Source organism: Acipenser ruthenus, chromosome 12 (assembly GCF_902713425.1).
Source record: "Acipenser ruthenus chromosome 12, fAciRut3.2 maternal haplotype, whole genome shotgun sequence".
Lineage (NCBI taxonomy): Eukaryota > Metazoa > Chordata > Actinopteri > Acipenseriformes > Acipenseridae > Acipenser > Acipenser ruthenus.
The window spans coordinates 41659021-41681701 of NC_081200.1; the positions used below are offsets into that span (position 1 = coordinate 41659021).

At 42.6% G+C, this 22681-nt stretch overlaps 2 protein-coding genes across 2 annotated transcripts in view; one reads left to right on the forward strand and one right to left on the reverse strand.

Annotated features, from left to right (window-relative positions):
• Positions 1 to 109: 109 nt before the first annotated feature.
• Positions 110 to 4657, reverse strand: LOC131740119 (doublesex- and mab-3-related transcription factor A2-like). The gene is made up of 4 exons (XM_059035197.1): positions 3865 to 4657; positions 2964 to 3154; positions 1495 to 1612; positions 110 to 867 (listed from the first exon to the last, which is right to left on the reverse strand). The coding sequence occupies exons 1-4, from the start codon at positions 4583 to 4585 to the stop codon at positions 794 to 796; spliced, it is 1104 nt and encodes a 367-aa protein (XP_058891180.1). The 5' UTR covers positions 4586 to 4657; the 3' UTR covers positions 110 to 793.
• An 11615-nt stretch (positions 4658 to 16272) lies between these two features.
• The window catches only part of LOC117417398 (low-density lipoprotein receptor-related protein 8-like), a 66937-nt gene continuing 60528 nt past the window's right edge, over positions 16273 to 22681 (forward strand). Inside the window, exons 1-2 of the mRNA XM_059035196.1 lie at positions 16273 to 16509; positions 17244 to 17363. Of these exons, the coding sequence (XP_058891179.1) occupies positions 16443 to 16509; positions 17244 to 17363 (187 nt within the window). The 5' untranslated portion in view covers positions 16273 to 16442. The remainder of the gene's footprint in view (positions 16510 to 17243; positions 17364 to 22681) is intronic.

A 22681-nucleotide genomic window follows, 5' to 3' on the forward strand; every position in this document is an offset into this window, starting at 1 on the left:
GTGTGGCAATGTGAATGCATGGAGCCTGTGAATGCAGTGTGGAGTGACTGGGGCAGAAGCATGGCAGCACTGAATGAACCGATACAAAAATTCCACAAACGAAAAACCTGGAAAAGGTCTAGTTGCATAAAACCCCTGAAGTATTAAGTTTAAGAATAACGCTTAAGGATACATTTCTTGAGGATACCCCTCATCTAGGGTGCTGACTCTTAAACATGTGCAGCTGCTTTCTGCAACTCCCTTAAACTCAAGGGACACTGAAAGGGAAAACTAAAGGGAAATGTTACTGAAGGTGTTTTACGCAACTGGCCACTGTAGCTGTCTAACGAGCAAGAAGCACAGCATGAACATGTAAATATTCCTTTTCCCAAATGTCCTTTAGTTTGGCTTTCCCTGGAGTTTACAGTAAGCCTGACGGATAACCCTGATCGCGTCTGGAAAGCGTGCTGTCCGCGCCTCACTGTTTAAACAGTGTGCAGTGCAGTGCAGTTCAGTGTCAGGTGACCAGACTAAAGGGGTTGTTCTGGGGTAACTAGCCCTGTAACAGAGCGCAAGACCAGATCTTACTGCAAGTCTAGCACAGCTTTAAAAATAATACATGTTCCTAGACGGACGGTTAAACGATTCTGTAGTTATATTGTTTGTAAACTTAAATATGGCTTCCAACAAGATATGCTTCAGAAATGAGAATCAAGCGTATTGTGTAACCAATTCCAAGTATGAATGTGATCAGTATACAATAGTCAGTGAGATTTTGCCAGTGTGTATGAAAGGTTAGTGAATGATCTGATTGTTAACCGCTGTTTTCCTGAGGAGACGCCTCATTCCCCACGGAAATGACATCAGAGTCCTGGCTCCCGCAGAGACCTGAAACACACAGGCGATGCCTGGAATGAGAACAGCTTTCAAGTTCAAACCTAGAATCAGATCAAATCACATGTATATGATGCAAACTTTCCACTGTCCCAAAATGATACCATCTTATTATTGTGCAAGTAAGCTAATGAGCATCACTACAGAGCCAGTAATTACCTTTAAAACAGTTTATCACTGTTCAATGTAGTAAAAACACAACCAAATATATGCATGGAAAAGCACTGTAACTGCAACGAGTGCTAATTACAGTAGTAACAGGATGTGGTAAAACTCACTTTTGCATAGCGCACAGTGCCACCAGTGACCGGAATCTGTAACTGCAGTCTTTTTTGTTTGTGATTGTTAATTCAGCACACATTCTCGGGAAGAATTTAAAACAGGGGGAAACTTAGGCGACAAGAAATACTGATTCATACCCAAATGTACACTGGTAAATCCAAACAAAAGCAGGAAGCTGGAAACCCAACTTAACCTTACAGTGCCACCCGATGACCAAATGCTGTAACTGCAATCTGGATCTGCAAAGGGAAAGTCTTATTCTACATTTTCTGCAAATCCGCAACCGTACATGCTTTAACATGTATAAGATAAACTAATCCTCCTATTGACGCCCTGTACCTGAAGCCTCTTCCTCCTCTCTCGGAGGGACGCTGTCTGGATGAAGGCTGTAAGAAGCGTCCTGAACGAGGCACGGCCGCACTGATGGAGGTGCGTAGTAGCTGGCTCTGCCACTGACCTGTAAAAATACAAAATAATACAATACCTAGTGAAAGTCCCCACTCGAACCTATTGGCAGCCCCTACACTTGGACTTGCGCTGAGTGCGTAGACGTGGTAGTGTCAATAATATTCTAAACGGTCAAAACAGTAAAACCACAACAGGTTATACAGAAACACGCTGCGTATGTTAATACTGGGGCTTCGTCTGTCTGTTTGTTTTATATTTAATGACTTGTAATGTGTCTGAGTGTTCGGTGGCTGCCTCTGATCAAGCTCAGAGTGTGCTTTCTCCTGCACTCTCTGTATGACAGACTCCTGACACAGCAAAGAGTGTGTGAGAATGCACTACACTCTGCTTGATTCGAGGTAGCTGCCGAGCATTTAGAAACACACATATTACCTGTATACCTCTGTGCAGCCGCTATTGAACAGCACCATTTGAAAAAGGAAATATTTCTTTAGGCTAAGCTGGTGTTCCATGACTGGGGCTCACAGGGTCTGTACATTAAAAAAAAAAACTTGAAACCTAGCAACAGTCCTTAAACCTGCCCACCAAGGAGTCTGATAGGAGGTAGGGAGCAAGCTGCATCCAACTACAGCAGTGTGCTGGGAGCTGGGCTGAGTGTTGGAACTGCAGCTCCACTGCCTTTTAGACATTACATTCAATTTCAGTCATTTCTTCCCAATCTGTTGGCTTCTCCCTCTCCCTAAAGTGTATTTTGAAAAAGGTTTTCCAAATATTATAATATTCTTGTTAATGATGTCAGGACCGCCCAGTCCATGACCACATTCCGGCGCCTCCTTAAGACTCACCTCTTCAAACAGCACCTGTAGAACTCCTCTGTTTGTATCCTGGGACACTATCACCCTTCCTTAAATGCGCTTTATTTGCTCTTATCTGCCCCCTATTTTACTGCATTTAATCCTGTACTTCAGAGTACTGTAATCTGCCAAGTGTTTAATCTGTAGTATTTTGTATTTAATCATATCCTGATGTAACTATCACTGTTATCTGCTGTATTATTGAATTGTGGTTTGTCACACTTGTACTTTGCTTGAACAAAAGTTATTGTATTTCTTGCTCTTATTGTATTACTTGTATTGTAACACTTGAAATGTATTTGCTTACGATTGTAAATCGCCCTGGATAAGGGCGTCTGCTAAGAAATAAATAATAATAATAATAATCCTGTCAGATTCTGTGCATGTTCATCATTCTAGGAGCTACAGACAGTACTGTCTGCATGTTCAGCACCCTCTCTAAACACACACAGACAATACTGACAATTAGGGAAGCAGTTCACAAGTTACAAGCCTACGAGTCAAAATGCATTCATTTTGCAAATGTGAATCTGTCGCCTGACTCACTTGTGCAGGATCCAGGGAGTACTGCACGCTGTGTCCTGGTAAGTGATGGAAACCCACGGGCAGCGGAGGCTCGTGGAAGCAGGGCTGGCCGGTGGCCACGTTCAGGAAGATAGCGTGGCAGGGACACCTGGAATACAGCTTCACAGGCACAGGCCTGTGCACAGCAGAGAGCAGCTCCCTGTCAGGGACATCTGTAACGCAATGTTATTACACAGGTCTGTAAAACACACCGCAATGTTTAGGGTTACCATATGACTCTGTGTTCACAGGGACAGCTCAGGCTGCTCAGCTGACACTGCAATGCATGCTGGTATGTTTTACTTACCAGAATGCACTGGGGTAAACGCATGGTAAACCAGGGTCAGCTAAAAAAAAAAACCTGGGGTGTTTGTCATTTTAATAAGAAAAATAAATAAATGAGTCTTTAAACACTTTCAAATCATGCCCACAAATTGCCCATTAAAAATGCGAGACTAATGTAATGTTGTTTGTACCTGCATGCTGTTGTGACTAGGAAATGAATGCAGATGTTTAGGCAGTCCTGGAACACGCTTAGGAGCGAAGGGTTAGAGTTAAACAACATTTATAACTCCTCTATATACTGTAGGCTAGTGCTAATAAAACCAACATCTTACAATGCATGTCTCTGTAATTACAATGTACCTGTCGCATGCAACATGAACCCGACACAGCAAGCAACACTTTGTAATACACTCGCTGTGTTTAAAGTGAAGGGCTTTGAATGGTAGACAAGACAGGACAATACCGCTGCACATGTTATACAGTTAACAACAGTAATAATAATAATAATAATAATAATAATAATAATAATAATAATAATTTACGGATTAAAACCTCCTAACAGCAAATAAAACGCATACTTTTAAATATATACACTTACAACGCCGAGCCATGCGAAAGGCATTTTCCTGCATTCCTCCCGCAGCCCACCCGCCGGAGCTCCAAGCGGCTCCGTCCCGCTCGGGCCAGTCAGCGCCCGTATGGAAGCCCATCCCCGGGCTTCCCTCGGCGCAGCTGTGCATCGGAGCCCTGGCTTCGTACACGCCGCTGCTCGCACTGCTGAGCGCTGTCTCGGGTGCTGCGGTCTGCACCGGTGCTGAAACCCCGAACGCAGTGTGCATTCTCCCGGCGTCGAACTGCCTGCTGGTCCCGGCGCTGACAGCAGCTCTGGTTACACCGCCTTCTCCCCTCCAAGGAGAATCCTGCGCGGCGGACGCTCCTGCTCGCCGCGGTTCGTACTTATTCAGCAGGCGTGCGGAGGTTGCACCGGCCGGTTCTGCTTCGCAACAGTCTTCATCGATATTGCGGCTCTTGTCCCGCTTTCTGCGTCCGGCTAGCCTGGGCCCCTGGGCCGGAGGAGCCGGCTCGCATTCAGCCGCATTATTCGTTTCTTCTTTCTGCTCTTTTTTCATCCGTCTCTGGACTGCCATGATTTGAGTCCTCTCGGCGATGAGCGCGCATTTCCAGCACGGGCAGTGCAGGTACGCGCATTTCCCGGAGTGTCCTTTGAGTTGCACGGTAAAGCCGTGGTTCCTGCAGCGTGCGCACTTCGGTGTCCGCAGACCTTTCTCCGCGATGTCTGGGTCAGGCCGGTGGGGCATTTCGTGTGTGAACGCGGGCTCGCTCGCACAGGGGATCTTCCACAACTCGCATGCAAGCGAGTTCAACGTGTATTGTATGTAGTGTGGGAAACAAAACCATGCTGCTTTCGCACGCAAATCGAGGCGGCCCAACGTTCCAAAAGAATGTTGCAAAATTCCGATCGTTCTAAACTGTGTTTATTACGTCAGTACGTGGATGTTTTCCAAAACCATTCTACTGTTTATAGAAACAGTGCGATGTCATATCAATGATAAAAAATGATACCGTATTTTGTTTGATACGATTTTAGGTAACACTAACAGACACGGCTGATCTGCTATAGACACAGTTAAATGAAATGGAAAATGCAGTATTCATGTAATGTGACAACTGGACTGCCGCACTCCATGGCACAGTTAAAGGGACACGTGTGTCCCACAAATACAAATGATGCAAGCCTTCTTATTGCAAGGAGGTGCACGGACAGGGTGTAAATGCACTGACGGGTCTGATCACCCAAACTGTCATGAGACCCCGAGTCACTGTTCAATTATTCTTTGTTCAATTCGTATCAGATCACCCTAAAGTCTGCTATTTTTATCATTCGTTTTAGCATTTAGTGAATCCTTTTTATTTTTTACAATAAACACTACACTTTACTCACAAGTGAAATTCAATTGTAACAGTTTCTTAACATTATAAACACGTAAATAGATAGAAAGGTTAAAACCTAAACGCGTTCAATGTGTAACTTTTAACAGACTTAAAATTGTCTAGTTAACTTCTGAGTGGTTATTGGACACACGTGATAATGGGGCGCTGTCTTCGTCTATATCGCCATCTGCTGGTCAAAAAGCGGCAATGCAAGTGGGAGGAATTTGATGGATGCACTGTTGTATTGTACTTTTTAAAATGATGAGTGAGCAGTTTAACACAACCATGCATTCACCAGTGTTAAAAAAATAATAAATGCAAAATGTGCAGTGGATAAGGACACTGACTGTGAAGTTCATCCTTATTTAAACATGTCCTGGATACAGACAATCCGATCTGTGAGTCTGTCTTCTATTGTGAAGTATATATCTGTGCAGAAGTCATTCTCTGAATCTCTGGTGCAGTCACTGCTGTGCTGTTAACACTCCTGCGCTATACACGTCTTGTGTAACTCAGCTTTCGTGTTATCATCACGTGTTGGACACAATAATAGAAACACCTGCCAAAACACTGTCAACGGGAGTAGGGCTGTTTCATAAGTGAATTCGCTAAAGATTGTCATCATTGCCATATTTTATTTCATTTACTGACGTGTGTAAAATTGCACTAAGTAGCAAGTGTGTAGCAGTTGAAAAAATTTGTGTCGTGAGCAACCAATTAAAATGATGCCACCAGTAGCTCGTTAAAACAGCATCCACACCCTCCATACAGCATCCACACCCTCCATACAGCATCCACACCCTCCATACAGCATCCACATCCTCCATACAGCATCCACACCCTCCATACAGCATCCACACCCTCCATACAGCATCCACACCTTCCATACAGCATCCACACCCTTCATACAGCATCCACACCCTCCATACAGCATCCACACCCTCCATACAGCATCCACACCCTCCATACAGCATCCACACCCTTCATACAGCATCCACACCCTCCATACAGCATCCACACCCTCCATACAGCATCCACACCCTCCATACAGCATCCACACCCTCCATACAGCATCCACACCCTCCACACCCTCCATACAGCATCCACACCCTCCATACAGCATCCACACCTTCCATACAGCATCCACACCCTTCATACAGCATCCACACCCTCCATACAGCATCCACACCCTCCATACAGCATCCACACCCTCCATACAGCATCCACACCCTTCATACAGCATCCACACCCTCCATACAGCATCCACACCCTCCATACAGCATCCACACCCTCCATACAGCATCCACACCCTCCATACAGCATCCACACCTTCCATACAGCATCCACACCCTTCATACAGCATCCACACCCTCCATACAGCATCCACACCCTCCATACAGCATCCACACCCTCCATACAGCATCCACACCCTTCATACAGCATCCACACCCTCCATACAGCATCCACATCCTCCATACAGCATCCACACCCTCCATACAGCATCCACACCCTCCATACAGCATCCACACCCTCCACACCCTCCATACAGCATCCACACCCTCCATACAGCATCCACACCTTCCATACAGCATCCACACCCTTCATACAGCATCCACACCCTCCATACAGCATCCACACCCTCCATACAGCATCCACACCCTCCATACAGCATCCACACCCTTCATACAGCATCCACACCCTCCATACAGCATCCACACCCTCCATACAGCATCCACACCCTCCATACAGCATCCACACCCTCCACACCCTTCATACAGCATCCACACCCTTCATACAGCATCCACACCCTTCATACAGCATCCACACCCTCCATACAGCATCCACACCCTTCATACAGCATCCACACCCTCCATACAGCATCCAAACCCTTCATACAGCATCCACACCCTTCATACAGCATCCACACCCTTCATACAGCATCCACACCCTCCATACAGCATCCACAACCTTCATACAGCATCCACACCCTTCATACAGCATCCACACCCTCCATACAGCATCCACACCCTCCATACAGCATCCACACCCTTCATACAGCATCCACACCCTTCATACAGCATCCACACCCTCCATACAGCATCCACACCCTTCATACAGCATCCACACCCTCCATACAGCATCCACACCCTCCATACAGCATCCACACCCTCCACACCCTTCATACACCCTCCATACAGCATCCACACCCTTCATACAGCATCCACACCCTTCATACAGCATCCACACCCTCCATACAGCATCCACACCCTCCATACAGCATCCACACCCTTCATACAGCATCCACACCCTCCATACAGCATCCACACCCTCCATACAGCATCCACACCCTTCATACAGCATCCACACCCTTCATACAGCATCCACACCCTCCATACAGCATCCACACCCTTCATACAGCATCCACACCCTTCATACAGCATCCACACCCTCCATACAGCATCCACACCCTCCACACAGCATACACACCCTCCATACAGCATCCACACCCTTCATACAGCATCCACACCCTCCATACAGCATCCACACCCTCCATACAGCATCCACACCCTTCATACAGCATCCACACCCTCCACACCCTTCATACAGCATCCACACCCTTCATACAGCATCCACACCCTCCATACAGCATCCACACCCTCCATACAGCATCCACACCCTCCACACCCTTCATACAGCATCCACACCCTCCACACCCTTCATACAGCATCAACACCCTCCATACAGCATCCACACCCTCCACACCCTTCATACAGCATCCACACCCTCCATACAGCATCCACACCGTCCATACAGCATCCAGACCCTTCACACAAGAATGCCATTGTATGGGGGGGATTCATTTCACAAACTGTTCAGCTGGTCAGGAACTATTTTTAAATAACCTCCAATGAACACAGTAGCTCTGAGCATATTGCATCACACAGCAGGTGGTTTATTCCAAACTGAAATCTGCATGACTGAGGCAATGCCTACAAACAGCACTGTCAATTTAGCAACAGAGGTTGGATGAGCTGCTTGATCACCTGAAAAACCCAAGTGCTAGAATCTCTCCGTTCCATTACAACTGACAGCTGCTCTTATACTCCACTAACAGTATAATCTAATGTGCCTCCTGACACTGAAGTAGCTAAAAGAGACCGTAATGTCAAGGTGGAATCACTGAGAAAGAACATTAACATGTTGCCAAGCAAATCAACAGCACCTAATAATGCATAACAAGCGTGTTAGCATGGACTAGCTAGAATACTAAAGAATGATAGCATGGACTAGCTGGAATACGACCTACTGTTCCAGATATTGATTGCACCCGTGTAGCTACGAGACAAAAGTCTATAAATAATAATCCATGTCTGTGTTTTTTTTATTAACTGTCTATAGCTGACTATAAATAATAATCCATGCCTGTTTTTTTTATTAACTGTCTACAGCTGACTATAAATAATTACTTACTTCCACAACTATAACCACCACCACCTCTCTGTAAATCTGAAAAATGTCATTCGCCCTAGTGCATGTCAGTGGCTGCAGATTGTACTGTAAACCTGGGATGCTTGGATCCAACAAAAACAAAAAGCGAATAAAGATGGAGAATGCCAAACGCTGGTATTGTCAGATGTCCGGTCCTGTCTGTGCTGTAGACTTGCTGATGAACCATTCGCATTTCAGCAGTCATCACCACTGGGAATGCACTGCACTCTGTATTGTACGTATTTGAAATCCCTCTGAGTGGGGTTTGGTGTTTCACTTTCACAATCTGTCGCCTGTTGCGTCGTATCTCACCTTGTGGGGTCCTCATCACGTACAATCTTGGAACGCGTTGTCTGATCACTTTAGCAGAGATTCTTTGGTCAGAAATCCAGACATTTTCTCTAGTGGTAAGTGGTGACAAGGATCGGGCTCGGTGTCTATGATCATGTGCTTGTTTACTCTTCTCTCGTCTGTGCATTTCAAACTGCTCCAGCTTTTCCTTGTTGGGAATGTTGGGACGAAGGAGCGTTGGCAAAATTTATTTTATATATATATATATATAAAAGAAAATAATGTTAATACAATTGTATAAACACAGCATGTATACATTTGTATCATAACACAGACGTCCGTGGAGTCAAAGAATTGACTGACGATTCAAACAAAAACATTACATTAATACTATGAATATATTAGCATTTCCACCCCATTTCTTATACTCTCTTCCAATCAGTATGGATCCACCCTGCTATCACACACCTTCAACACACCTCCTGGTAAGGGGGGAAACTCGCCCAAATCTATCACATTCTATAGTACATCACATTTAAGCATTTTACAGACTATCTTAACCTAATCTGTTAGAAACTGTTTCAAACTAGTCCTTTGTTTGTGGTGTTCTGTTTTCGCACTGTGTCTCCACTCCTCCACACATCTTGATTAGACACCTCCTAACTTTGGCGCTCTGCCCAGACGCCAAGATACAAGAGACTGCAAATGTCTTGCTTAGGCAGTTACATGTGCTTTAAGCTGTATCAAAATATGAAAATAAAACTTTAACATAGAAGTAAAGAAACTTTTAATCAAAAACATAATTAATACTTTATGCAGAATGTCATCTCCTACACTAAAGTGGGTGTTGATGTAAGCTTAGCTTTCAGCAATGAGAATGCATTTTGCTGTACAGTATCCCAAGACCACAGGCTTCTGCATGTTCTGAATGGCTGACAGCCTGTCTGGGTCTGGCTGTATTCTTTGTGAGATCCATATGATTTTGCTGACTTGCACCTCTCTTGCTGTACAATGTGAAGCTTCAGGGTATTTTGCTCCCCTTGTCTGAGCTCCGCCTACTGTTTGCGAACGTTTTCGCTTTGTCTGACCATTGTTATGGCCGTTTCTAATGTAAGTGCACTAGCCAGTTGTAGGCGTTCATATAATTTGGTGTTCTGGAGACCCACAACAATTCGTTCCTGCTTTCTTGAGTTAAATTTAACCCTCTCATGTATAATGTTCCTTTTCCCTGTTAAGTACTCTTTGAATTTGTCTATAACTGTGTTGTGCTCTGTACGTTGAGCTTCAGTCGATCCAAACCTATACAGTATCTGATCTGCTTTGTCCCCCATGCTGTAAATCTCTGTGTTTACTTGATGTACTTCAGATGCTTGTGCATGGCTGCTTGCCACCCTGAATCTTTTCAAAACGTCTACGCCTTTAAACAAATTCTTCTGGTCTTGTAAAATCAAAACCATCAGGTGGTGTTATCTGATATGTAGTCAGAGGTGTATGAGGCTCATTTACACCCATTTATGAAAAAAAAGAATAGTATTTTATTTTATTTTATTTTTTGCTTGCTGTCTTGCTGCTTTTTTTCCTGGTGTTTTTAAAGTTCAGTTGAACTGAAAGTTGTTTTTATGCAATGTATCTATCTGCAGGTGCAGCTAGCACGACTCCTTTCGTTGCCTAGCAACGTAGGGCACCACCTCTTTAGCAGCTCATGCACTCCAGTGTGCAATTTAGGATTTTCTGTTTAGCACATTAGCTTACATTTTAACTGCTTTATATTATCTTTAAATCATTTTCTTACTCCACTTTTTTTCTGTCCAGGAAGATCTGCTGAAACTCCAGTTTCCTTTTTTCTTCAATGAAGACAGGTTCTGACCATTTCTGACACCATGCTGTGTGGTTTAATGTGGGCGAAAGAAGGAGTCTGGACTCACTTGAGCTCTCAGGAGGCTGAACAACACTTTATTTCTCCTGATAGAGCAAACATAACCTGTGAGGTCACTCACTGGGGGTGTGGCTACGGCTGGAGTACATCCTACCACTACAATAACATCATTAAACACAACGGGAAGATGGAGTAGAGACAGATCAGACATACGAGTTTTTCATTTCTGAAAGTGTAGCGTACATGAGTTACGACTCCACATCATGTGACAAAGAGGACTACCCACCAGGGCGCTGATCCCGGGCTCATGTGATGTCATCGAGTGGCACCTTCTGGTTTATGAAGACGTGAAGTGCTTCTGTTGCTTGAGGTGTCTTTTAAACTTGGGTTTAGAAAGCTGTCTTCAAGAGGCTGGTTTCACAGACCCCGGTGAGCACTAATCTTGGACTGTCTTAAATAACGTTGGGTTGTCCGTGATGAATGCTAATTGGGCTCTGTGAAACCTTAGGTAAGGTACTACAATTAAACAAAAGAATAAGGTCTTGCTTTATACAATACTGCTACTAATAATACAAATTCTACTATATACTGTATTAATAACATCCATAATGAGCAATCATGAAACAAAAATATAATACTACAAGTGTTCAAAGTGTTTCATCCAGTTTAATTAACTCCTTGAATCCGACAGGACTAGTGAATCTGCACGCTTCTCAAAAATCCAAATTACTAACAGGCAGGTATCCCTGTGGACCTGAAAGCAGAATTATTATTTATTTAGATTTTGTTTTTTTGTTTTTTCACCCAGTTCATCCCCTGCCTTTGAACTGCGGCTCTGGATCAGCCAGGGGCTCCCCATCACAAGCAAACAGCCCCTGCAAACCAAGCAGAGCTAACCCTTTGATGGGCCCCTATTAACACACAGCATGCATCCCAACCCAGTGGGGAAGCAGTGTGATGGACTTGCACGCTGGGTTAGTGTGTTAAAGAGTGAGCAGGAAGAGACGCAGTGAAAGAGAATGATTCCAGTTTACACCACCCTGTCCAATCATACATTTTATACAGCTTCTGACATCACTGCATGTCTGTGCTTGGCATATCTTCGACACATGGGGGAAAAGAAATCTAGCAACATCGAATGAGATCTCACAGAACCCAATCTTTCAGCAGTATCTGTACCCTGGGAGACTTACCAAACACACGCTGGCTAAATACTGTCCTTCCCCTTTCCTAACTTACCGTGGGTTTTGGGAGCATTGCCAAATATTGCCTTGAGGCTTCTACAGTTTCAGAGGTTTCTAAGCGTGCACGCTAACAGCAATAAGCTATACTGAACCCTTTACACGTATACTCTAAAAGCTTGCAGGGAATTCACAATAAACACAATATCGGGAGCAGATCATACAATGAAAAGGTAGAGCAAACATTAAGAGAACTATACAGAATGTAAATACAGTCAAATCTGCAAGTCACAGCGAAGCACACGCATGTCTTCATGAATGGATCTAGCAGTTTTTATATCTGGGTTTAGTCGAAATGGTGAAATCACAGTTCGCATTCTGTTCAAACCTCGACTGCTGCCGCTGAATACAAATCCGGTTGTACTGCACTGCACTGCACACACACTGCAAAGGCCACTTCAGGCAGGTTCTTGAGTTCACAAAGGATATTCAGTCTTTTTCAAATCCAGGCACTTCTGAAGGACCTGGAAGGGTGTTTGATCCCTAAAGTCTGATATCTGATTTGGAAATATCAGTACTTCTGTTCAAATAAACTACAAAAACAGCCCAATGTTAGCAGTACAAATGTTTTCTTTTTCAGTGCAACAATGAAGCTACTGTGTCTGCCAAAGGTTAACCCATTACTTGACAACGGGACTTCTATACTATGTTATTCACTTTTGCTTAGTATTATATAGAAGCTATAACACTCTTAACACGAGCCCCTGCGGGATTCACTCTCAACACGAGCCCCTGCGGGATTCACTCGCAACACAAGCCCCTCTGGGATACAGATAGCTTCTGCATTGTGCAGGCTCAGGAAGGCCTTGTATTTCTTTGACTGGAACCATGCATGGACCGCGGACTACAGACCTCTGCTCTTATGGAAAACACATTTCAGAGAAGAAGTAATATTTCATTTATTCTCGGCAGGGATCGTCAAGGGTTAAAAGCTTCATTGGATTCTCAATCTTGACCATGAATGTGATGGTAGAAGCTGTAATGTATCAGTAGATTCCATGCTTTTAGTGTCAATACAAGTGAAACCAAGGCAGCTTGATGTAATACTCCAGCCTGAAATATGACATGACTGAAAAGTTACGCAAGAGAGCCATTAAGAAGCGATTGTTCTGAGATAGAAGCAGAGTGGAGCTGGTAATAAATGTACATCAAACATATCAGATCTTTATATAACAGAGTCATGTACTTTCAATCATTTATCATAGTCTGGCAATTAACTGCACAGGGCTGGAATCATAGTTTTCTTTAAAAGAAGCCATACTTCATTCCCAGTCTTTGAACACTTGTGTAATTTAAACTGTTTGAGTGAAGCGTATCCTTTTGTCTTTTAGCTGTTTGTTTGCTGTGCATATTCTTTAAGAGCATTAGCATGTTTGAAAAGCTGTTTTGTTTTCCTGCTTTTCACTGAGTATCTGAAGTATTGAGCAATACAGTGTTTGTTTTGTTAGCAGCCAAACAAGGGCCTGTGTTAACAAAAATTATACATAGAAATGAAATACACAGTTAAACTGCAATATATATATTATATATATATATATATATATATATATATATATATATATATATATATATATATACAGACTCAAACAAAGTTATTTGATTAGTTATTATTTAAAATTACTATTAATTACTGTCAACTATTTTTAATTATTGCACCAACACTGGTGTTTTAACTATAGTTTACACAATTATTTGAATTATTATATTCAGTTTATATAGTTTTATATACAGGCAGCATATACAGTATATATGGCAGCAGTGTGGAGTAGTGGTTAGGGCTCTGGACTCTTGACCGGCGGGTCGTGGGTTCAATCCCGGGTGGGGGACACTGCTGCTGTACCCTTGAGCAAGGTAAGTACACCTCATTATCAAAGCCATTACAGGCAGGATGGGATGTAGGTTTTATGGTGGTTTTTAAAGGCCCACGATTCACTCACATGGTCTGGAGGCGATTCTTAAGTGGTACAATCATGCACAGATTACCTTTATTTAATAATCCAAATATGATAAGAGTTTGTGTATCTATATCATATACTGTACAAGCAGGGCTTCCCAACAATACAGTGTATTCAAAGATATATGACTGGTTTTTGTTTTTGACTTGCAATGTGTAACATATTAATATACTTTATAGATCTGTAGAATTGTAAATAAACGTTCAATATTTTGTGGTTTTAGACTGAATCTCTCTCTCTCTCTCTATACTGTATATACATATACTGTTAACATATTGAATTATATACACAGTATGTATGTATATGCATGGAAGCACTCATTTATGTATGCATCCCATTATAAATAACATCAATAATAACATAATAATATAAATAACATATGCATGTAGGGAACACCCCCAAGTGAAACCCCCAGTCACATGAACACACGTGTGTCATGATGGCCTGCAGCTGATTCAGGGACTAATCTGTTTGAAATGGAACAGTACATTCAATAGCAATAAAGGTGGCTGTAGAAAATCAATGTCTTCTAGTGTCCCCTTACTGTGGGAGGACATCAGTACAGCTTGAAGACAGCCTGTCTAAATGAATGAACTGTATTACAAAGCTGTAGGACTGGATTGCATGCACAAATCACATCAGCAGATGCCCCACTGCTGCAGTGTAAAGGGCAACTGAACTCTGTGTACAGACATGCTGTTTGTGCTGATTGATGTGCAATTTGACTGAAAGAAAGCGGTTTTAGAAATGACCCCATACTGTGCATACTGTATCCTGTCTATGTCCCTCTTTACCACTAATGGTGCACATGCACAGGCTTCTTAAATGCATGCAATAGAACCCGTATCTGTGACTTTGCATATTGCAGAGGTGAACAGCTATGATAGGCTGCACATTAACATTGAAATGTAATGCAGAACACCAACCTAGAGGAGACAGCTGGATAACACTGAGATACAGGATGACAGGTTTCCCCAGAATGGCACTGTCCTAATCACCTGTCTGTTGACTCACTTCAATAGTTGCATAGGTTTCAGTAGCGAAATGAAAAACCGAGGATCACAATTTGAGTTTTCTAGTTCTAAAACTAGCAAAACTACTGTCTGTGTGATTTGGAATCGCCTGTACAGTGAGGACTATACAGAGGGCAGCAGTGTGGAGTAGTGGTTAGGGCTCTGGACTCTTGACCGGAGGGTCGTGGGTTCAATCCCAGGTGGGGGACGCTGCTGCTGTACCCTTGAGTAAGGTACTTTACCTAGATTGCTCCAGTAAAAACCCAACTGTATAAATGGGTAATTCTGTTTAAAAATAATGTGATATCTTGTAACAATTGTAAGTCGCCCTGGATAAGGGCATCTGCTAAGATAATAATAAAAAGTAAATAATAGAATAATATGTAGCGCCTTTCATAGTGGACCACCATCACAAAGCGCTTTACAGAGGTAGGCTGTGAACTGTGCATTATATGCGGAGTCACTTACAATCTCATCGGCCTTCTATAGTGAATTGAATGCATATTAACTGAACGATGACTTCCGTGTTAGGCCATTACCATACAAATTGAAAAACATTTGTCTCGTTTATTTATTTATAGTCATGTGTGGAAAATGAAAGGCAACAGTACCACAAGGCGTGACGCCTTTTCCGTGTAATATCGCTGGACGCCTCCAAAGTGCCAGGGTATTTCAATTGTAGAATTCATCATACATTGACTTATAGCCCCACTAGCATATATCATTAAAGGCTCCACCAGTTTACACAGGTAACCATGGCAATTCAATTTAATATCTGAAGAACACAACACATTGAAATAAGCGACAAGCAAAGCCATATCTGTCTGCTATACGGTAAAGGGAAATAACAGTGCGTGAAAATTCCATTAAAAACGTATTTGTATTAAATACAAACGCTTCAAAACGATGACCTTCAAGACTAAAACAGACCAGCTGACAATCGATACATTCCGCCGAGCAGGGATCGAATCTATTGATCAGAGCGGCAGAGCAGGGTCCGCAAAACAGCATTTCAGAATCAGAACCGACATTCAAAGGCATGATCTGTGTCGAGAGCCCCCGGACACCAGTGAACCCCGAATCTCGGCTTCTATGAACAAACTATTGGGATTGCTCGCGTAATAACACTTCCTGAATGCAGGTCACTTCACAGCTGTTGACTCAGATTTAAGATCCATTGCTGCCGGCAGCAGCCCGCCCATAAACGTAACGTCACCAATTCAAACCGCTCTGTCTGAGAGCAGAAGCAAGCTACAGCCGGCACAGTGTATAGCAACACGGCAGGAGGGTAGCGAGCGCGCTGGATTCTTCTTCTTCTTCTTATTTTTACACATGAAAAGAATCGAGCGCTTTAAGAAATGTGGGCAGCTGTAGGGAGAGTAATGCTGGTACAGTTGCTACTGCTGAAGCATCACACTTCAAAAGGTGGGTTGAAAATGAGTATTTCAAGAAGAACGAAACGGCGTGCACGGAGCCGCAGCTTGCACTGTCGTAGTGGTGGGACGATGTATTGAATTACCGGGGTTTGTGTTCCAGCAAGCACCGAAACGAGACGCAGCTGTCGTAGACACCGTGTTACTATATTCATGAAATAGTTTGCACTCCTGCAGAGTATGGTGTTTCTTTAACGTATTCATTCACTGAAAGTCGCATTCAAATTAATGGCTGATGGAGACTATAAAAAGGAAGCGGTATATATGTGTGTGTGTGTATGTGTGTGTGTATGTGTATATATATATATATATATATATATATATATATATATATATATATATATACGCTACTATCCGCTATATCTGTCTCTCTCGTGTGTGTGTGTGTTCATTACATCGCACCCGTGCCTTGGTGCGAGTTTGTATCTGTACAGTATGCGAGTTTAATCAGTGCATGTGTTTAACGTATCTATGTTTTGTCACTAGTATAGCGGATAACATGTTCGGTACGGGAATTCACAGAATAGCAGGTGCAGTTCCCGGTCTGTTCAGTTCTGTCTGCGATGCGCGGTTTCTGTTTGATTGTGTACCTGTCAGTATTCTGTATATCAGTTCATATAAACAGCACAGCCCACGCAAGAGGAGTCTCGCTCCGTATAAGTAAGCGTGTTTCATTATGAATGTTAAGATGCTTTTTGATTGATCGGTCCCGTTATTTTAACGCAGGGACTAAAACGGAATGCGAACACGGACAATTTCAATGCAAGAATGAAAGGTGCATACCTACAATTTGGAGATGCGATGATGACGATGATTGCTCGGACAACAGCGATGAAGAAAACTGTGGTAAGTGTTAAACAATTAAATATGTATTGCAACATTGTGGCAAATGCGCTGTTTCAGTGCAGTTAGTATATCGGAGGAAGGTGTTTGTTTTCTGAACCGTCCAGAACATCAGCAGTTTATCATGCATGTTTTCAAACGGTATACCGTAGCTTTGTACGAATACACACTGAATCCACAAAACAAATACGATGTCCTTAAATCCCTAAATAAACGCTGACCTTGTTACTGTTTCATTAGTCATAGTTACACATCGAAACGCAGGCGTTTCCTGCTGCTCCGCCCAGCCCCGGCTGCTACAGTTATTTCCGGCTCTGGTTCATTCATAATAAACCAGGCTTCTTGTAAGGGCAAACAGCGTTCAAATTCAGTTACAACGCATCCTCTCTGAAACAGGTTTGTCGAGACGACCTCTTCTGTTTCATTGGCTGCAGTAAAACAGCAGCTTGGGTAGGTGTAGTGGTGGACCAATGGGATGGGAGCTGAACATTTGGGAAGTCCAACACACCCACATATTACCATAAATAAACCTCATTTCTCAATAGCAGGCGGGGATATATAGTATTTGAATGCACATCTTAGGAAATAGAACAGAAAACGGCATACCTTTCATAATTTTGACTTGGTAGCTTACTTAAAACCAGGTCATTGGATACAACCAGAGCAGTTAATTACAATAATCTTTACTTCTTCAATGAGTGATTGACTGCAAAAATACAAAGTGTGGCACAAGGAGGAATATTATTATTATTATTATTATTATTATTATTATTATTATTATTATTATTATTATTTATTTCTTAGCAGACGCTCTTATCCAGGTTTGAGTAATATAAATACAACAGCCCCCCTGTCACTGATTATAGTTCAGTATGTAGAGTTAATGTCTGAACCCCATACAGCCTTGCTTACTCATTATAAAGCCAGAAGTCATCTGTCTAAAGTCAGTTCAGCTCTGAGTTGCATTAAGGTGACTACTCCTACGCAACTGGTCTCGTAAGAATTTCTACAAAATGATATACTCTTACCTCGAGGTCTGTTAAAAAAAAAAAAAAAAAAAAAAAGACTTCCTATAGAAATATATTCATTTGCAATGAACTTTAAGTAATGCGTTATCAACAACTTGATCAATAATAATAACTGACACAGAAACACTCTTTTATTAAAAACTCTCCTGGGTTTGAAATGCAACAATACAAAGAAATAAAACGGGGCGACCCTGTGATGTTGGACTAACTGCACGCCTCCAGTTTAGGAAGTCCCTTGAAGAATAAGCGTGCCGCATGTCATTGATGTGCTTGGCTCCTCTCCTGTGAGATCACTAATCCCTGCAAAATGACTGGGATGAATTCCTATCAGAGCTGTTCTTCTGGCTTCTCTTTTGCATTCCCACCAGCAGCAGCAGCGTTGGAACAGCGGGGGGATGTTTTGAAATGTTGTGGAGCAACTGCTGTTCAAGGGTCTCATCCAAAAGTACAGATTCCTCTACAAAAAAATTAAAAGCACTGCATTTCTGTGCTCCTTAGCCTAGATGCAAAAGGCAGACAGCCTGTAACCTAGACAGAGGAGCAGGTCCCTTTTCCCCCACTGCTTCAGGACTCCTATAGGAAGGCAGGCAGATCACTCCAGGCATGTTTATTCCACAACTCCAGTGAAAACATCCCAAATAGAGAGCACACTATTTTGAGATTTTTTTTTTTGTGACGAGTATATGTGCATTTTATTTATTTATTTATTTTGAGTGTGTGTGTGTTTCAGTCTGTGAATGTGTGTGCGTGATCTATCGGTCTGTCTGTGTGTGCTTGTGAATATATCTGTCTGTGTGTGTGTGTGTGTGTGTGTGGTCTATCGGTCTGTCTGTGTGTGCTTGTGAATATATCTGTCTGTGTGTGTGTGTGTGTGTGTGTGTGTGTGGTCTCCATCGGAAGCCCCCTGTAGGCAGGTAGATGACAGGGTGGATATTCTGCAGTGTAAGTAATGAGCTTCTCATAGGCAGGTAGGTGACGGGGTGCATGCTGCTGGTGCAGTGGAGTGCTTTGATGCAATTAAAATGATTGCTCGTTAGCTTGGGGTCGAAGCGTTGTTCTGAGGTTACTATCTCGTCCTTTGTTTACTATACGTCACCGGCTCTTGATTTGAGCCACAATGGCATCAGATTCACCTGAAAGTACCGTGACTCTCTCCTGAGAGCCTTGCTGTTTTCACAGATGGAGAAGAGGAAGGCACTATTATTTCCTAAGGCTTGATAGGATCATGGATCGTTTACATTGGAACAAACACTTCGTTTCAGCTGAAAAACAGAAAACGATGTTCGTAGTCTGGAGAGAGACCTGAAGACCCTATCAAGCCTTTTTTTTTTTTTTAAATAGTTCATTTAGAATTTTCTGCAGGCTGTTTGGAATAGTTACAGGAGAAAAGCCCCATTGATTTGCTGTCATTGATGACATTGCACTGCAGTACAGTATATACAGTGGGAGTTGCTCGTGACCTTGTTGAAGGCTAGTTTAGAGTTCTGTGTTGTAGATGATCTAATTTCTCCAGCATGCACTGGATAGTGGCAGTGCAGTACTTACACACTAAGATCTGTAATGCAGTGCATCATTTCCATTGTCCTCATTTTCAAAAGTTCAGAGTGGAATTGTTCAGAGTTGCAGCTGAAGCCTTGGATTGCAGGTTTGTTTTTTAAACGGCACCAAGGCCCCCAGATTGGAATTTCATTTCATGTCAATCTAAGGTGGCATCTCACTGCAGAATGGACCCCTACGCACTGGTGTTAGAGTTGCACCGTTGTGTTTCTTACTGCTTTGATTTGGAACGGGCTAGAAAGGTGTCTGAGACGGGCGGAGAGAGACACGCACACATTAATTGCTGCAGAGGGGTATCGCAGTGTGAATTTCATAGAAAGGACTCCTGCCATCTCCTAGCCTCCTGTCCAACAGTGACCTTGTGATCTGCTCACCCACACTTGTTAAACGGTATTAAATTGAAGATAGGTTTCAGTAGATTGTTAAATGGTATCCAGGTGACCTGCTTGTTCTCAAACACTGTACTACGTCTGTGAATAAACCTACTGGTTAAATCGCTATCTGTTTTGGCACTCTCAAGACAGATAGCGATACCCCATGTTTTGTAATGCTAAATGCCGTACGGCACTGTATACTCATGTATGCAAGATTAGGTATAATAAACCTGTTCTTGTGTTTTTTTTTTTCCAATTGTACTGTACTGCAGACATAATTATCCCAGAAGGATTGTTTTTTAGAAGTCTCCTTTGCAAATAAACCTGCCTTGCAAATGTTTTTTTTTAAAAAAGAGAAAACATACAGCAAAGCATCTTCAGTTTATAGTCTACCCTTTTTACAACGACTAATAAAACAAATGAAAAAGCAGAAACAAATGTGCATCTTGTGCCGACACTGGCTTTCAATATTTTTTCTGCAGGCTATAACTTTTTAAATTGCAAAGCAGCGATTAAGAGGAGAGAAGCGACTAAACTGGGTTGAGCTGAGAGGCTTAGTTACAGCAGGGCTGTGGCAGATGGTACTGTGAGAAGGAAAAAAGCATCTGTGAAAGAATCTAGTGCTCCTTCCAAGCGTGTCAATTCACAAGCCCAAATTCTAACCGTCATCTTTTATATTCCATTATTTCCAGGACGCTGTCTTTTCGTACAGAGGCTTGTTTTTTGCTGTGCCAGTATTTTTTTTTCCGTAACAGTCTCCACTTACACTTTCTCATCAGAATAAGATGACCTTTTGCAAACAGTAGTTGACTCTGGACTCCTAACCAGAGGGTCGTGGGTTCAATCCCCGGTGAGGGACACTGCTGTTGTACCCTTGAGCAAGGTACTTTACCTAGATTGCTCCAGTAAAAACCCAACTGTTTAAATGGGTAACTGTATGTAAAAATAATGTGATATGTGAAATATTGTATAATGTGATATCTTGTAACAATTGTAAGTCGCCCTGGATAAGGGTGTCTGCTAAGAAATAAATAATAATAATAATAATAATAATAATTTGTAACATGAGAAGCTTCTACTGACTACAAAATATGAGGAAAAGCTTTTATTAAGATGTCACAAGCACTAGCAAATGCGGACTAACACAGCTTTTAGTACCAAAACATTCTGTCAAAGAAGAAGGCAACAGTACAAGAACGTGTCATTCCTCAATATGTATGATTGAGTCATTGGAGCAAAAATCCAAAACGCTCTTCATGTTAAATCACTTGTTTCAGTGCACTGCAACGAATAGGACACTGTGTGAGCAATCATCATTTGTTTCTCAAACAGTCTTGAATGCTGGTTTAAATATGTGGCTTTTAGGAAGCAGGTTTATTGAGATTTAGGACTCTGAAGGTTTGGTTGCTCTTCTAGTTTTATGAAGTGAGAAAACTGCCACATTACTCCAGTGCTCGGGTCCTTTCATTGGTTAACAGCGAGTTACCGAATTGATTTTAAAGTTGCTGTAATAACTTAAGGTCTGTGGCAGAGCAGGGCTCTGCCCTAGTAAATACTGGCAGGGAGGGGGTTAAATTCTCCTCCCTGCCCAGGTTGATTGCGTCAGGTGGGAGCAATCAAGTAATTAATTATTCAATGATCACCCAGCCACCTGGCATAAAAGGAGGCCTCAGCCTCCCAGTAGGAGGAGAGTTCTAGAAGGAGAGGAAGTAAGAGTGGTTTTCTGTGTGTGCTGGGTGGTTGTTCATTTTTAATCCAGTGAAGGCAATGCCCAGCCTGGAAGCCTTATTGTGTAAGTTTCATTTTGTGTCTTAGAAACCTTTTTGTTTGGCCCTCGTGCCGGTTTATTTTGTATTTTTGTATATTAAAAGCTTTAATTTTTTGAACTTTCACACTGTCTCCGAGTCTCAACCTCTGTCATCCTGTCACAAGGTCCTTCGTGGATTAGGGCATCTTATCTCAAAGAACTACTAACTCTGTCCATTCCTATTCGTTCCTTGAGGTCAGAAAATGCAGAGCCTTTAGTTGTTCCAAAAGGTCACGTTTTTGCTGCTGTGCTCCTCATTTGTGTAACTCTATTCCTGTTGACATCAGGCAGGTTGAAACACTTGGATTCTTTAAAGTCTAAATTGAAAACATGTTTTGAATGTGCTTTTATATAACTGGCTGGAGTGTGTTGCACTTATGAGCTTTTGTTTTGTTTTTGACTTTGTACGGCGTTCTGGGATGCCATGGCGTGAAGGGGGCTATATAAGAATACATTTGTGATGTATTGCATGAAGAAAACGTTACGCTTGGTACAGAAGCCTGGTCTGATTCTTGTTTGCTCCTGACGCTAATGTCTGGACACCCAGTTATTTCA

Bases quoted from the DNA above. Each gene is read 5' to 3' on its own strand.
- LOC131740119 (XM_059035197.1), bottom strand. From the start codon at position 4,585: ATGCCCCACCGGCCTGACCCAGACATCGCGGAGAAAGGTCTGCGGACA. The intron at 1,613-2,963 runs GTGAGTCAGGCG...GTATTTTTACAG, and splicing joins ACTCCCTGGATCCTGCACAA to GTCAGTGGCAGAGCCAGCTA. The intron at 868-1,494 runs GTACAGGGCGTC...TGTGTGTTTCAG, and splicing joins AGAGGAGGAAGAGGCTTCAG to GTCTCTGCGGGAGCCAGGAC.